Below are 17271 nucleotides of genomic sequence, written 5' to 3'. Positions count from 1 at the left end.
CTATTCCAACAGTCTGCTAATTGGTCTCCCTAATTCAAAGTTTCCCTCCACTCCAATACTCTCTCCATTCCAATATACTCTGGACTCAGCTGTCAAATTGATCTTCCCAAAGCACAGGTCTGTGTTATCTCCTTTAATTCAATAAACTTTAGGGTGTCCCTGTAACCTCCAGGATCAAATAGAAAAATATTCCGTTTAGTTAATAAAGTCCCTACATAACTTGGCCTCTTACCTTTCCTGTCTTCTTATAGTCTATTTCCCCTTATGAAATCTAAAATGCAGTGAAATTGGCACCCTGGCTATTTCTCCAACGTGACAATTCATTTCCTGACTATTTTTTTCTAAAATCTCAGCTAAAGAATCTTTTTCAATTCTCTTCATCTCAATGTCTTCCCTCATACAGTAGTTTATCTTAACCTAGTTTATTCTGGATAGATTTTGCTTATAAATAGTTGCTTGTATATTGTGTCCCCCACTAGGCTGTGAACTTGAGAGCAGTCTTTTGTTTTTCTTTGGGTTTCCAGCACTTAGCACAACATCTTGCACAAAAAAACTAATAGTAATAAATGATGGGTGACTAACCCTCTCTCCTTTTTTGAGTTTCAGTGACAATGGTTTTTCCTCTCTGATTACCTAATTCCTCTAACAGATCATCATCCATGTTGTTCTCCCTTACTGAGGGTATATTCCAATATTCTACCAAGAGCCTATTCTCTCTTTTCTCTTTCTCTCTCTCTCTCTCTCTCTCTCTCTCTCTCTCTCTCTCTCTCTCTCTCTCATTTATCTTATCAGTTCCCATGGATTCCAATATCTCTAGGCCAGGCGGGAACCTCCAGTCCATGTGTCATATTGATCTGGCATTGCCAAGGTCACCACAGGCAGAACTCAAATCTAGGAGCTTTGTGGGGTAAATTAAATGTTTGATGAAATATAGCCCAAGAATGATGATGTTTTATATATCCAAATGGCCCTTGGCTGAAAAGAGATTCCCCACCCCTACTCGAGGCAGATGATTCCCAGACTGATACAAGGAACTCTTTTGTCTTTCTAGAGATCTCATCACAAAACATCAAATACCTATTGAAGATTACCCTTTGTGGTTCATATCAAAGAATATGAATACAGTTTTCAAATGAAGAAATTGAAGCTATATATAATCATATGAAAAAATGCTCCAGATCACTGCTGAGTAGAGAAATGAAAATTAAAATTAAAATAACTCTGAGGTATCACCTCACACCCATCAAAGGTTGGCTAAAATGACAAAAAAGGAAAATGATCAATACTGGAGAGGTTGTGGGAGGATTTGGACATTCATGCATTGCTGATGGAGTTGTAAACTGATCCAACTATTTTGGAGAGCAATATGGAACTATGCACAAAGAGCAATAAAACTATTCATACCCTTTGACCCAGGAATTTCAAGTCTAGGCTTATAACCAGAAGAAATCATAAAAAATGAGAAAAGTCCTACATGTTCCAAAATATTCACAGTACCTCTTTTTGTAGTGGCAAAGAATTGGAAATTGAGGAGATGCCCATCAATACTCGAACTGTAGAGAAGCATGGAATGAATTACAGATTCTGATGCTGAGTAAAGGGAGCAGAACCAAGAGAACAATGTACATATTAACAATAAGATTGTGAGATGAACTTTATTTTAAAGTTTTTAAAGTATATGTTTAATTGTGTTTAGCAGATTTCCACATCAGTCATGTTGTGAAAGAGGAATTATAACTAAGCGAAAAAAAAAATAAGAAAGAAAGAAAACAGCATAAAAAAAATTTTTTAAAGTGAACATAGAATGTTTTGATCCATGTCAAGTTTTTGTTTTCTTTTTGCTTTTTTTTCTGGATATGGATATGGTCATAACAGATCTCTCTGAAGTTTATCTTTGATCAGTGAATAGTTGAGAGGAACTGTGCTCATCATAAGTGATCCATTTCACAATGTTTCTGTTAATATGTACAATGTTCTCCTAGTTTAGTTCATTTCACTTAGTAACAGTTTATTGCAAGTCTTTCCAGTCTTTTCTAAAGTCTGACTAGTCATGTTTTTTAGGGTTTGGTTTTTTTTTTTGGTGTGTGTGTGTTTCAGACTATGTTCTGATACCATCAGCTCTGTCTTGGGTGGATCATCATTCTTTTATCGTAAGTACATCATAGTAGTTACTTCCAGATTTTTCCACAGTTGCTGTTGCTGATTGTAATTCCCTCCATCCATTCCTCCCCACTATTATCTATCATATTTTCACTCTCCTTTCAATCTGTCCCTTTTCAAAAATATTTTGTGGGACATCCAAGTGGCACAGAGGACAGAGCATCAGCCCTGGGGCCAGAAGGCCCCAAAACTATGTCCCATCCCAGAGACCCAGCAACAACCCAGCCCCATAGTCCAACAGCCCACCCAAACCCACCACCTTGCAAAAAGCAAAAAAGAAAATGTGTTATATCTGACTATCCTCTCCTATGACCTATCCTCCTCTTTCACCCACATTCCCCTTCCTTCCTACTATCCCCCCTTCCCTCCTTTTTCCTTCTAGATGTCTATACCCTATTGAGTGTGTATGCTGTTTCCTCTCTGAGCCATTTCTGATGAGAATGAAGGTTACCTCATTCCCTGTCACCCTCCCCTCTTCCATACCATTGCAAAAGCTACATGAAATATCTTAGCCTATTCTACCTCTCCTTTCTCTTACTCCCAGTACATTTCCCTTTCACCCACTGACTCCATTCTTACAATATATTATATCTTCAAATTCAGCTCTCACCTGTGCTTCATCTATAAAAGCTCCTTCATTGGGGCGGCTAGGTGGTGTAGTGGATAAAGCACCAGCCCTGGAGTCAGGAGTACCTGGGTTCAAATCCGACCTCAGACACTTAATAATTACCTAGCTGTGTGGCCTTGGGCAAGCTACGTAACCCCGTTTGCCTTGCAAAAAAAAACCCTAAATAAAAAAACAAAAAATAAATCCATTCACCTACAATTCATGGTATCCCCTCTCTGTCATAATCCTTATAAAAGCTCCTTCTATCTACTCTATTAAATGAGAAGGTTCATAGGAGTATTATCAGTATCATCTTTCAATGCAATAATACATGCAGTTCATCACCAAGTCCCTTATAATTTACCCTTCTCCTCCACCCTCTCTATGCTTCAACTGAGTCCTGTACTTGAAGGTCAAACTTTCTGTTCAGCTCTGGTCATTTCAACAGGAACATTTAAAATTTCTGTCTCACTGAAAGTCCATCTTTTGGTGTGGCTAGGTGGCACAGTGGATACAGCACCGGCCCTGGAGTCAGGAGTACCTGAGTTCAAATCTGGTCTGAGACACTTAATAATTACCTAGCTGTGTGGCCTTGGGCAAGCCACTTAACCCCATTTGCCTTGCAAAAACTTTAAAAAAATTAAAAAAGAAAAAAAAGAAAGTCCATCTTTCCTGTGCTTCATCTATAAAAGATCATTCTACCTGCTCTATTAAATGATTAGTTTCTTATGAGTATTATCAGTATCATTTTTCTATACAGGAATGCATGCAGTTCATCATTAAGTCCCTCATATTTTAACCTTCTCCTCCACTCTCTATGCTTCACCTGAGTCCTCTATTTGAAGATCAAACCTTCTATTCAGTTTCAACAGGAACATTTGAAATTCCCCTGGTTCAATGAAAGTCCATCTTTTTCCCCTGGAAGAGGACGTTCAGTTTTGCTGGGTAAAATTGATTCTCGGTTGCATTCCGAACTCTTTTGCCTTCTGGAATATTATATTCCAAGCCCTATGAGCCCTTAATACAGATGCTTCTACATCTGTGTGATCCTGACTGCAGCTCCATGATATTTGAATTGTGTCCTTCTGGCAGCTTGTAATATTTTCTTTTTGACTTAGGAGTTCTGGAACTTGGCTATAATATTCCTGGGGTTGTTTTTTTGGGGATCTCTGTCTGGGGATGAATGGTGTATTCTCTCAATTTCTAGTTTACCATCTGCTTCTAGAATATCTGGGCAATTTTCCTGTAGGAATTCTTTAAAAATGAGGTAAAGGCTCTTTTCCTCATCATGACTTTCAGGTATCCCAATAATTTTTAAATTATCTTTCCTGAATCTGTTTGTCAGATCAGCTGTTTTTTTCAATGAGATATTTCACATTTTCTTCTAATTTTTCATTCTTTTGGTATTGAACTATTGTGTCTTGATTTCTCCTAAAGTCAGCAGCTTCCTTTAGTTCCATTATACATCTGAAGGATTTGTTTTCCTCAGAGAGCTTTCTTATCTCCTTTTCCATCTGGCCAATTCTGCTTTTTAAAGCATCCTTCTCCTCAATAACTTTTTCAACTTTTTTATCAATTTGACCAAAGCTGGTTTTTAACATGTTATTTTCTTCAGCATTTCTCTGGATCTCCTTGACTAAGCTGCTGACTGCCTTTTCATGTTTTTCCTGCATCTCTCTCATTTCTTTTCCCAATTTTTCTATCTCCTTTACTTGATTTTCTTTTTTTTTTCCTTGATTTTCAAAAATCTTTTTCGAGCTCTGTCAGAACCTGAGCCCAACTTCTATATTTCTTGGAGTCTTTAGATGCAGAAGCTTGGACTTTCTCATCCTCTGATTGTGTGGCTTGGTCCTCTATGGGACCAATTGTCTATGGTCGGGTTCCTTTTTTTTTTCTGTTTACTCATTTCCCCAGCCTGTGCCTGGTTTGGGGGTGCTTCCTGAGCTTTTGAGTATTATTGGGATACTCCCACAAGGACCTCAGTGTGCGAGGCTCTGACTGTTCTCCTGGTCTGTGAATGACCACAAGCTCAACCCTCTATGCATGGGGTTGTGGGGGAGGGTCCTTGCTCTATGGGGTGCCTAGATGACCAATGTCTGAATGTGGTCAAAACCCCAGAGTTCTGTTCTAAGAACAGAGGACAGACTTTGGCAGTCTCCCTCCACTCAGGGTGCAGATGCCTGAAAGCTCCTTCTGGGTGACTCCACAGACCTGTTTCTGTTTCCTGGACATGAGCTGCCGAGGCCACACTGAGTGCCACAACCATGTTGAGGGCCTGGGCTTTATGCTCACTCTAGGTCTCCCTGCTGATCTTCCAAGTTGTGCTTGGTGATCCCTAGGGTGCAGGTCAGATAACTGCTTCTGCTGCAGCTGTTGCACCCTGTGGCTGTTCCCAGGAGGCTGAATTTCCTTCGCTCTGGCGTGGCCACCCCTCCAACCCCGTGGAACAGAGTTTTTCCATTATTTTCCAGGTTACCTTAGGTTGGAGAATTACCTCACTGGATCTTTCTGTGAGTTCTGTCTCTCGAAAATTTAGTTAGTCATAATTTAAAGGTTTTTGAAATATTTTGGAGAGAGCACATAAGAGAGGCTCTTCTCCTGCCACCATCTTGGCTCTGCTACAAGATGATCAACTTTGATGGATGCAACTCCTCTCAGAAGTTCAAAGAGTTAGGACAATCCTATTAGACTAGCTATGGTCAATGCTATCCCCATCCAGAGGAAGAAAAACAAAACAAAAAATCCTTCAGAATCTGATGTACACTACATTGACTTTATAAAAAAGTATCTCTTATGTATTTCTTTCCCTTAATCTTATATTCCTCATACTGAAAATAATTAATCCATAAACATATTTAACACAAATGTGTATATAAATATTAACCTGACTGTGTGCTGCTGAGGGGAGGAGGGAAGGAGGAGGGGAGGGAGGATGGGAGGAAATTTTGTAACTTAAAAATATACATAGGCATATAAAACTTTCATAACATGTATCTGGAAAAAATATTTAAACAAAATGAGGAGGAGAGCGGCTAGGTGGCACAGTGGATAGAGCACTGGCACTGGAGTCATGGAGTCAGGAGTACCTGAGTTGAAATGCAGCCTCAGACACTTAATAATTACCTAGCTGTGTGGCCTTGGGCAAGCCATTTAACCCCAATGCCTTGCAAAAACTAAAAAAAAAAAAAATTAGCATTTTCATATCCAAATTCATTGGCATCTCAATCTCAACATCTCCAAAATAGAATTCATTATCATTCTTGCCAAACCCACTCTTCTGAACTTCCCCATTTCTCTTAAGAATACCACCATCCTTCTAGTCACCTGGGTTTAATTATGCTCCATTCTTCTTTTTTCACAACTTGTTGCTTCTACCTTTTTTTTTTGGTGAGGAAGTCAAGGTTAAGTGCATTACCCAGGGTCATACAGCTAGTAAGCCCAATTGTCTGAATCAACATTTGAACTCAGGTCCACTTGAGTCCAGGGTCCATGCTTTATCCATGCTTCTCCTTATACAAAATCAAATGAATTTCCTCTCCACTAACACAGACACCATTTTAGCTATGACTTCATTCCTTATAAATTGAAGCACAGGTAAAAGCCTTTTAATTGGCCTTCTTGCCTCACTTTCCTCCTTTCCAATCCATTGTCTATGCAGTTGCCAAAGTGTTATTTCTAAATCCCAAGTTTTTTGTTCCACAAGATCATGCCACTCTACTTCTCAAGAAGTTCCAGTGGTTGTACCCTAGCCTAGCTTTCTAGGTCCATTATCCATTGCTTACCTTAATGGACTCTGATCTCCTGTCTTATCCATACACAATTCCCCATCTTCTAATTCTGTCCTTTTTGCAAAGGCTAGTCCCCTGTAGTATACTCCCTCTACCATTTGGAATCTCTTAACTTTCTTCACAGCTCAGTTCAAGTACTATCCCTCCTATGAGACCTTAATTCTTGGTATCCCTGCCCAGATTACTTTGTAGTTCCGCTCTATATATTCTATATTTAATTGTATGTATGTTGTTTCTTTCCCTACACCACACACACACACACACACACACACACACACACAAAAGAGCATAATCTCCTAATTTCCTTAAAGGCAACAATTGCTTCAATTGTCTTTACATTACCTTTTTTTTTTTTTTTTGGTTTTTGCAAGGCAAATGGAGTTAAGCGGCTTGCCCAAGGCCACACAGCTAGGTAATTATTAAGTGTCTGAGACTGGATTTGAACCCAGGTACTCCTGACTCCAGGGCCGGTGCTTTATCCACTGCGCCACCTAGCTGCCCCTGTCTTTATATTATCAATGCCCAGCACAGTGCATGCATAGGATAGGCCCTTAATGTTTGTTGATTTGCCAGAATACTCTATTCACAGCTGGGTAAGTAACCAGTAGGCTATATGGTATTATCAGCAAGTTCAAAAGGGAAGGGAGGAAAGAAGAAAATGAGTACAGGGAGAAGATAGGACAAAAACATTTTTTCAAAAAGGGCATCTATTAGAAGTAGTTAGGTGGCACAGTGCATAGAGCACTAGCCCTGGAGTTAGGAGGACCTGAGTTCAAATGCAGCTTCAGACACTTAATCTTACTTAGCTGTTGTGACCATGGGCAAGCCACTTAACCTCACTGCCTTAAAAACCAAAAAAAAAAAGACATCTATATTATAGGTAGATAAGTATGTATTAAATTCAAATTAAATTTCCAGTATGAGAAGCATCAAAACCAACTTCTGATTCTCAAGGATAAAGTTTCTCTCAATAGCCATCAACTGACACATTTAAGGAACACATCATTCTTGACAAAGGTGGCACCACAGGAGAGCCTTGAAGAAAAAAGATTGCAGAGAGCAGAGAAGTTCTACATTATGGCAGAGAGAAGACAGGCACAGTACTTAAGTCTCCTGATCTTCCCTCATATATAATTGAAACAAACCTCTTAACAGAAATCCAACCTACAAAACCCAGAAAGAGAAACTAGGAGAAAAAGATCTACCTCAATATTTGTTCACCGGGATCATGGGTGAGCCAGGCTCAGAGGGCAGATTCTGCCAGGAACACTGGACAGGGTCAGAGCCTGAGAGCTCCACTAGCCTGATGGGTGGAGCAAGCAAAATCCTGAGATCCTGAAAGTAGATCAGCCTGATGGGCTACAGGGTGGGCAGGAGTCTGAAAGCTCAACTATCCAGATCAGTGGGGTGGGGTGGACTAGCCTCAAGCCTGATGATTTAGTGTTGGAAGGGATGTGGGAAATTTGGGACACTGATATATTGTTGGTGGAACTGTGACCTCATCCACCCTTTCTAGAATTATGGAATTTTGGAATTATGCCCAAAGGGCAACAAAAATGTGCATACCCTTTGATCTAGCAATACCACTACTGGATCTATTCCCTGAAGCGATTATGAAAAAGGGTAAAAACATCACTCGTGTACAAAAATATACAGCAGCCCTGTTTGTGGTGGCAAAGCATTGGAAATCAAGTGAATGTCCTTCAACTGGGGAATGGCTTAGCAAACTGTGGTATATGTATGTCATGGAACACTACTGTTCTATTAGAAACCAGGAGGGATGGGATTTCAGGGAAGCCTGGAGGGATTTGCATGAACTGATGTTGAGTGAGATGAGCAGAACCAAAAAAACATTGTACACCCTAACAGCAACATGGGGGCAATGATCAAACTTGATGGACTTGCTCATTCCATCAGTGCAACAATCAGGGATAATTTTGGGCTGTCTGCAATGGAGAATACCATCTGCATCCAGAGAAAGAACTGTAGAATTTGAACAAAGACCAAGGACTATTACTGTTAATTTAGAAAAAAAAACCTGATATCTTATTGCTGATCTTGCTATCTCTTTTACTTTATGTTTCTTCCTTAAGGATATGATTTCTCTCTCATCACATTAAATTTGGATCAGTGTATACCATGGAAACAATGTAAAGACTGGCAAACTGCCTTCTGTGAGGGGTGGGGGGAAGGAAGTAAGATTAGGGGAAAAATTGTAAAACTCAAAATAAATAAAATCTCAAAAAAATATATAAGTTAGGGGCTGCTAGGTGGCTCAGTGGATAGGTCTCCAGCCTGGAGTCAGGAGTACCTGAGTTCAAATCCGGCCTCAGACACTTAATAATGACCTAGCTGTGTGGCCTTGGGCAAGCCACTTAACCCTATTTACCTTGCAAAAACCGGGAAAAAAGTTGGTTTAAAAAATTGATCAAAGGGGTGGCTAGGTGGCAGCCCTGGAGTCAGGAGTGCCTGAGTTCAAATCCAGCCTCAGAAACTTAATAATTACCTGGCTGTGTGGGCCTGGGCAAGCCACTTAACCCCTTTGCCTGGCAAAAAAAACTAAAAAACTAAAACAAAAAAATTGATCAAATAAAATTGTTAGTATAACAGCAGTTACAAACCATATTAATTTGGTAAAATAAAAAATTACTCTGGACTGGAAAAAAATGACAAAAATCTGTACTTTTCCTCACTGCCATCAGCAAAGGGTATCTCTTGAACACGTACCTGTATGTCTGAATAGCATGTCCAGACTGAGCTAGTGGAAGGTCTGGGTTTGACTGACTGGGTAGTGAAAGACATACACATCTGTACACACAGATGAATCTGGAGAGCAGCATACCAAGTAATGTAGAACAGGAGCCTTTAAAGTCATGTGATACAAATCTTAAGCACAGATTAAAACTGATTTGTGGAAAAAGCAAGGTATGTTAAACACTTGAGACTTTTTGAAGGAAGGTATCACTGGGTTATTTCTTCTCCTGGAAGAATTGTTCTTATTATTGTACTGCTGAGGAGAGCTAAGTCCATCAAAGTTGATCATCACACAATGTTACTATTACTGTGTACAATTGTTCTCCTGGTTCTGCTCACTCTACCCAGCATCAATTCATGTAAATCTTTCCAAGTTTTTCTGAAATCCACCAGTTCTTCATTTCTTATAAATCAATAGCTGAAATCCATCACTTTCATATACCACAATTTATTCAGTCAGAGCAACAGAGCCCCAATTGATGGGAATCCCTCAACTTCCAATTCTTTGCCACTACTAAGAGAGCTGCTATAAATATTGTTGTACATAGGGTCTTTTTCCCTTTTTTTATGATCTCTTTGGAATAAAAAACATAGTTGCTGGATCAAACAGTATGCAGTTTTATTGCCATTTAAGAGTAGTTCCAAACTGCTCTTCAGAAAAGTTGGATCAGTTCACAACTCTACCAACGACACATTGGCGTTTCAGTTTTCCCACATCCCCTCCAACATTTATCATTTTTCTTTCTTGACATATTAGTCAATCTGATGGGTTGTGAAGTGGTACCTCAGAGATATTGTAATTTGAATTTCTCTAATCAATAATGACAGCACATTTTTTTATGACTCAGTTTTAATTTCCTTATCTGAAAACTGCCTGTTCATATCTTTTGACCATTTATCATTTGAAGAATGACTTGTATCCTTATAAATTTGACTTAGTTCTTTATATATTTTAGAATTCTCATTTCTCCAAACACAATAGTAGGACACTAAGATTTCCTCAAAAAATGGAGAGTGAAAAAAAAAATGAAGAGTGGGGCAACGCAGTGGTACAGTGGATAGAGCACTGGTCCTGGAGTCAGGAGGACCTGAGTTCAAATTCCAGTCAAATCAAGTATAAAAGACACTTGATACTTACTAGATGAGTGACCTTGACCAAGTCATTTAAACCCATTGACCCACCCAAAAAGAAAAAAAAATGGAAAGAATGTTTGGCATGCTACATTCTGGGACATGCCTTTTGATTTTCATCCCTGTTATAAAAGGGTTTTTTGGATTCTTCCCTGTTTTCTGCAAATGAACCAGCTAACTGGTGGCTTCAGTCCTGCTGGAAAGGAACCTACCACCTGCCCCACTAATTTGCCTTTGGACTGTTCTAAATACATAGAAGGAAGAATCAAACTGGATTTTCAGAACAAAAAAATCATTTCCTAAAAGACTAAATCTATTGAGTAAAATTGAGAAGTAACTAGGTGACACAGTGGATAAAGTACCTGACCAGATACTCACTTACTATGGGACCCTGGACAAGTAAGTCACTTAACCTTTGTATGCCTCAGTTCCTCATCTGTTAAATGAGTTGGAAAAGGAAATGGCAGACCATTCCAGTATCTTTGGCAATATAACCCCAAATGGGTTTTTAGTTAGACACAACTGAAACAATCAAACAACTGAGAAAGAGAGAAAAAAATTTCAATTGACAGTTACATTTTTCAGTAGCCTTAAATTTAACAAAGAAGCTCCTTGACTTTATTATAAACAGAATAATCATGTCTTTTGCATCAAAATGGGAATTGCCATGATATTACTTCCCCTGATGTCATGGTCCTCTTCAAGAATGAAGGACAAATATCATGATCATCATCATCAAATGGGAAATGCCACCTCTTTAACAGTTATCCAAGCTATGCTTCAGCACCCTGCTAACCTGGATTATGGCCTCTCCTCTCTTCCTCCCAAATTCATTAAGTATGAATATTATGACTAGCTTCTGGGGAAAAAGGCAAAATTTGCCTCTCCTAACCTATCTATAGGACAAACCAAAGAAACACAAAAGAATTTTTCTTTCCCCATTTTTTAGGGCCAGCTGCATCACAAAGAGATGGCTCTCACTCACCCTGAAATTATCTTGACAGCACAAATGGCACACACACATCTAGCTGATACACATTACAGAGGAAAAAAAAGAGAAACATTCTCTTTTAGCCTGGACCATGGCCACACCAACTGCTTTATTATTTTTACTGCCTGTCAAGTTTCTCTTCCCTGGACCAGCCTTTCAGTACCATCTGATGGGAAACTGCCTCTCAATTGGCCAGGCATTTGTTAGTAAAATGTATTTTCTACCACCCTCTATTGGTGCATCATACCCTTTTGGTCACCAATCTGTTACCAAATTTCATTCCAGTTTACCAGTGATTCAAGAGAGGATTCAAAACATGAAGTTACTGGCAAATAATACCAATTACAAATTGGTTTCCTAATGTGTTTGATATTTGAAGTATATCCAGGCATTAAAATTTCATGAAGAAAATGGAAGCTGTAAATTTCTACACTAAAAATGGACAGAGAGAGAGAGAATGGTTCCAACCAGATCAAAGTGTGATACTTTGTGATAAATGAAAACAATGAAAACACAGTTGCTCCAATACTGTTTACCACTTTTAACTGTAGCTATTCAGGAAATGAGTAAACAAATGTTAAAAGCTGAAAGGAATGATACCAGATCCCTCAAACTAATCATCTCTCTCCCTCTCCCCAGATTCATCAATGAACCTGGTTTGACATACAGCATTCACTGCTCATCATCACATTGAGAAGAGAACAAAAGAAATGTCCCCTAGAAACTAATAGACCTAGAGAACAGAGATAATTCTTAAAACATTCAACTCAGATCTATAGGTAATGCCATTCTTCAATCAAGAAAACAGCAGCAGGAAAAAGGAAGTTACTCCAGTCTTAGAAAAAAGAATACTGCTAAATTCCTTCTCTCTGAAAAAATGATCCAGTTTTCCACAGGGGATAACAAACTATAGATATTCCAAGTGCTCAGTCAGTAGTATTTCCAATAGTCAGGTTTTACATCACGTTGGCAGTCTTACCTTGTGGGCCATGATTGCCAAGAGGAAGGGGTTCCTCATCAGATGTGGAACTGAGGGTCAAGTCCAACTCAGCAGCTCTTTTCTTCTGGGGGCTGCTGAACTCCCCTTCGCCTCTTCTCTTCATCGTCACTGCAACCACAAATGGCAGTTAACTCCCTCTGGTTCAAAGCCACATGAACAGGAGGTGATAAAAGTTTGAGGGCACAAATACATAAACCACATAAGTAAAAGAATTTGATACTTCCAATCGTCTTTCAGAGCCTAGGACCTTTCTTTAGAGTCTCAGGGAAGATGCCTGCAAGGATCTGATTTTTATTAATAATTATTAGATTTATGTATATTTTAAAAAATGCAATACAGACCTAGAAGTGACTGTCAGTACCAGGTTCTTGATCCAAACAACTCTCCATCTCAATATTCACATAGTTTATATTTTTTCCTACTGTTAAAACACAGTAATGGTACTTATGATTCAATCTGCTTGTTTGGATGATAAAGACAAATAAATTTACATCTACTAACAGTAAGGGCTCTGCAAAAACTGGATATCTTCACTACTGTTGACTGATTTTTGGTTTCTATCAAGGTGAATTTAGGCAAACAAAGGAGATGACAACAGTAGAAGCATTCTATCCCTTGGCTGACTGATTTTAATGTCAATGGTATAGGAAGTTCTTTGGACATGATGTTGGCAACACCACAGTAACACAAATGGCTTAGAAAGTGGAAATACACATCAAGTCACTATTATTTTACAATTAGATACTAAGGGAAAAATGTGAGAGGAAAACGGGCAATATTTTAACAGAATAATTATCTTTATTGAGGAGTCTAACATATTGTGATCCATAAATTGCTGATATTCCAGAAAGCCTTCCACATAGCCCAGTCAGACAGAAAACAAGGCAAGTTAAACAGCAGACATATGTTTGGGAGCAAGTGGCATTAGCAAGAAGGTGAGCAGACCATGGATTAGCTATCACTTTTACCCATGTCAGAAAATACCTCTCTTCCCCTAAGATTAGCCAGTTTCAGTCTCATCCCCTCCTGGATATAAGACAGCTCTTTTCCACTTCAATGGTATAGATGGGAAGGTGGGGTAAGCAAGCAGAAACTGTCTGAGGTGAGTAGTAAAGAAGGGTCAATACTGGAGCCTCAAGAGTCACCCAAAATTCTCAAGGATGTTGTTATGGGAGGAATTGGGGATAATCCTGTCTATGGTACTATTCCCACAGCAGCCCAAAGGATGTCAGGTGTTAAGGGATTAACTAGGTGAAACTCCTCTCAATCAACCCTAAGGGCTCCAGATGTGAGAAAGGAGAAAAGAAATACATAACTGGTTCATATCTAGATGGGGGGGAGGGGGAAGAATTAGAGGGGGAAAAAGTCGGGGTTTGAACAATAGAAGCGATCCTAAAATTCTAGAATGTCAGAGCTGGAAGGATCCTTGGAGATCTTTTTATCCAATCTTCTCCTATCACAGATGAGGGATTTAAAGCCCTGACAGAAAACGCAATAACAAAATACATGAGATGAGTTACTTTATCCCAGTCTGAGTGGGGAAAAATAAAAAGAGTTCTTAATTCCTGTTTACTGTCAACTTCTTTGGAAAACCTTCCGGTTTCCACTTAGACCACATTTCCCAACCCCTTTTCCACCCATCCATCCCCAAAAGAATGTGCAAGAGGAAAAAATGATGCTCCTCCATTTCCAAAGTAGTGCATCAAATGTGAAGGCCAAGGGGCTCTGGGAAGGCTAGTGGAGGGTGAGGAGAAATGCTGCCAGAAACTGAGGAGGGCCTCGATAATAAAGGTAAGGAAACACCGGGGAAGAGGAACGGAGGTGACGGTGACGGGGGGCAGGACGGGGAGAGGGCAGGAAAGACTGCAAGAAGGAGCAGGAGGGGAGGGTCAGCAGATGGGGGCCAGTGTGGGGAGCCCGAGGGGCCATGAGGGTCGGGCGAGAGGCCCGAGAGAGCGCCGGGGCCCTGGAAGGGAAGCACTGGGCGGGCGCCGGGCCACACAGAAGGAGAAGCCGAGCCGCCCCGACTCCCTCCCGCCCGGGCCGCGCTCCAGCACTCACTCTGCGGGGTGGAGGCGAGCTGCCCGGGAGGGGAGAGGGGGAAGGGGCGTCGGGCCGTCGGGCCGCCAGGCCGCGTCTCCGCCGCCGCAGCCTTCGCCGTCGCCGTCGCTCGGCCCCACTTTCGTTTCCTCACAAAAGCCGCCCCCGTCGCGGGATGGATGACGTCACGCACCCGCCCCGGCCGCGGCGCCTCCTGATGACGCCAGCGGGAGGTTGGCGGGCCCCTCCCCTCCCGTCCCGTAGAAGCTGTCCCGCGGCATGCTCTCTTCCCTAAAGCGCCCCCCTCCTCCACCGTGCACTTGTGCTAGTGCAGTAGAGAGATGCTACCGGGTCTGGAACCAGAAGGATCCGAGTTCAAATGCAGCAATTTGTGTGTGACCGAGCCAGCTGCTTAATGCTGCCTGCCTCAGTTTCCTCAACCGTTAAATGAGGATCATCATGAGAGAGACCTCCTAGGGTTGTTTTGAGGATCAAAAGAAATGTTTCTCCTTCCCCCATTACATTCCTGCACTCCAACCTCTACTTTGTTTCCAAGTCTTTGCTATCACAAAAAACAGCTACCATAAATGTGTATGCTAATAGCCTAATCTGAATGAGGTACTTTGCCAAGTTTTATCAGTTCTGAGAAATTATGCCCTGTTCTGAAGTTCTGTTTCATTGTGAATGGAAATGCTTAGGGAAGAATCCGCCCTAAAAGCAATCAATTAAACAATAGGCAGCAGCGGACAGAGTGCCGAGCCTGGAGTTCAGATGTAGCTTACTGCGTGATCCTGGGCAAACTACTGCAGCCTGTTTGCCTCAGTTTCCTCATCTGGAAAAAGAGCTGCAAAAGGACGTGGAAAACCATGTATCTCTTGCCACAGAGTCAGTCAGAAGCGACTGAATAAAAACAAACCTTTGTACTTTGTGACTGAGTAAAAGTCAATCCTTGCCCTTGAGGAGCTCACAATCTAAAGGAATTTGAATAATAATGATTTATTCAAGTATCAGGAGTACCACTTTGCTCTCAATCCTTAATCAATTTGAATGGTTTAGGGGAGAGTAAACCACAGTATTTCTATTTGATGAATCAAAAATTTATTACCTAAACTTGGTACTCTTGTTAATTCATAACAAAGGAATTCTGTCTTTGTTCTTGAATACAATAAACTGAAAGCAGAAAAGTTGAGTCAGGTTTTCAAAAGCTTGATGGATCTCTGTCTCTATAGATTTTTTTTATTCCCTAAGCAAAAGTATTTAGAATTTAATTAATAAGTCCCCTTGTTTCTGAGAGATGTGACAAAAACACATGTACTGAATTTTTCTTAATACTTTTCAAAGGGCTTCTGTGTATGTTGTCTCATTAGATAGTCTCACAAAGCACAGAGGTAGCATCAGGTTAAAAATAAACTCCAAGACTTTAAAAAATAGTTTTATTAAGCCATTTGGCAAAGGGAAAAAAGACAGGAGAAGAGTGTGGCTCTACCCTTGAAATTGTTCATTGTTAAGTCAGATAAAATTCAAAATTGTCATAAGGACAAGCCTCAGACAAGGAGGTGGTTAGGTAGTTTCCAGGAAAGAGTAAAGTTGTATGAGATGCATATCATTAAGTAAATACAAACATTTAGCCATGTCCGACTTCTTTCTGTGATCCCTTTTTGATGTTTTGGTTTTTTGGTTTTTCTTTGTTTTTGCCAAAACTATTAGTGATTTGCCCTTTATTATTATAACTCATTTAACAGATGAGGAAACTGGGACAAACAAGGTTAAGTCATTAGCCCAGGGTCACATTGCAAGTAATCAATATAATTTGGTTGAAGCCAAATCACAAGCTATTGGGGAAGCCAAGACCTGGGTTCCCTAGAGTCTCTGAGGTCAGCATGACCTATGATTTCAGGTTAGCCATATAAATTGGCATGAGCTCAAACAATATTAATAAAGTATTTCCCTACAGTAGTAATGTAACAGCAACTCAGGAAAACTGGTAGTTTTTCATTATATGCTGTCCATTTTTTTTTTTTTTGCAATTTCAGAATGTATAGAATAGCTTTTAAAATAAGTGGAGGTAGGGGTGGCTAGGTGGCACAGTGAATAGAGTACCAACCAGCCCTGGAGTCAGAAGGCCCTGAGTTTAAAGCTAACCTCAGACACTTAATAATTACCTAGCTGCATGGCCCACTTAACCCCATTTGCCTTGCAAAAAAAACCCTAAAAAAATAAAATAAGTGGAGGTAGTTAAGATGAAGTCAAAATGGATAAAGTATATAGACATATAGGATGATAAGCCAATTAGGAGAAAAAGGAATAGTTTATCTGTCAGATTTATGGAGGAGGAAGAGTTAATGACCAAAACAAGAGATAAAGAACATTATAAATTGAAAAAATAGGTAATTTTGATTACATTATATTGAAAAGGTTTTCCACAAATAAAACCGATGCTACCAAGATTAGAAGGAATACAAAAAGTTGGAAAAGTTTTTACAGCCAGTGTTTCTGATGAAGGCCTCATTTCCAAAATATATAGAGAACAGAGTCAAATTTATAAGAATACAAAACATTCCCCAACTGATAAATCATCAAAGCTTATGAACAAGCAATTTTCATATGAAGAAATTAAAGCTGTTGTGTTAGGGTCTGAGAAAAGTCCCCAATTACAGAACAGAGGCACTTGACTTGATGAAGATGCAATAGCAAGGGTTTATTAAACTAGCTCGAGCTAGGGTTCTGTCCTAGGTCAGGGCTAGGATCCTGGAACCCCAAATAAAGTGAGGAGAGACCTTATATATGGTTTGGTAGGGGA

General features: G+C 40.0%; 1 protein-coding gene across 5 annotated transcripts in view; it reads right to left on the bottom strand.

The window, feature by feature from the left end:
• The window catches only part of CMTR1 (cap methyltransferase 1), a 191556-nt gene that overhangs the window by 61134 nt on the left and 113151 nt on the right, over positions 1 to 17271 (bottom strand). For 4 of the 5 annotated variants that reach the window (XM_074236832.1, XM_074236831.1, XM_074236834.1 and 1 more), the window contains one exon: positions 12411 to 12539. In XM_074236832.1, the coding sequence (XP_074092933.1) occupies positions 12411 to 12539 (129 nt within the window). Of the gene's footprint in view, positions 1 to 12410; positions 12540 to 14492; positions 14621 to 17271 lie in introns of those variants that run through there. The other variant, XM_074236835.1, reaches the window with a different exon arrangement.

Source organism: Macrotis lagotis, chromosome 5, assembly GCF_037893015.1.
Source record: "Macrotis lagotis isolate mMagLag1 chromosome 5, bilby.v1.9.chrom.fasta, whole genome shotgun sequence".
NCBI classification, from domain to species: domain Eukaryota; kingdom Metazoa; phylum Chordata; class Mammalia; order Peramelemorphia; family Peramelidae; genus Macrotis; species Macrotis lagotis.
The sequence above is the reverse complement of the archived record's forward strand: the minus strand, read 5'-3'. Positions and strand labels throughout refer to the sequence as shown.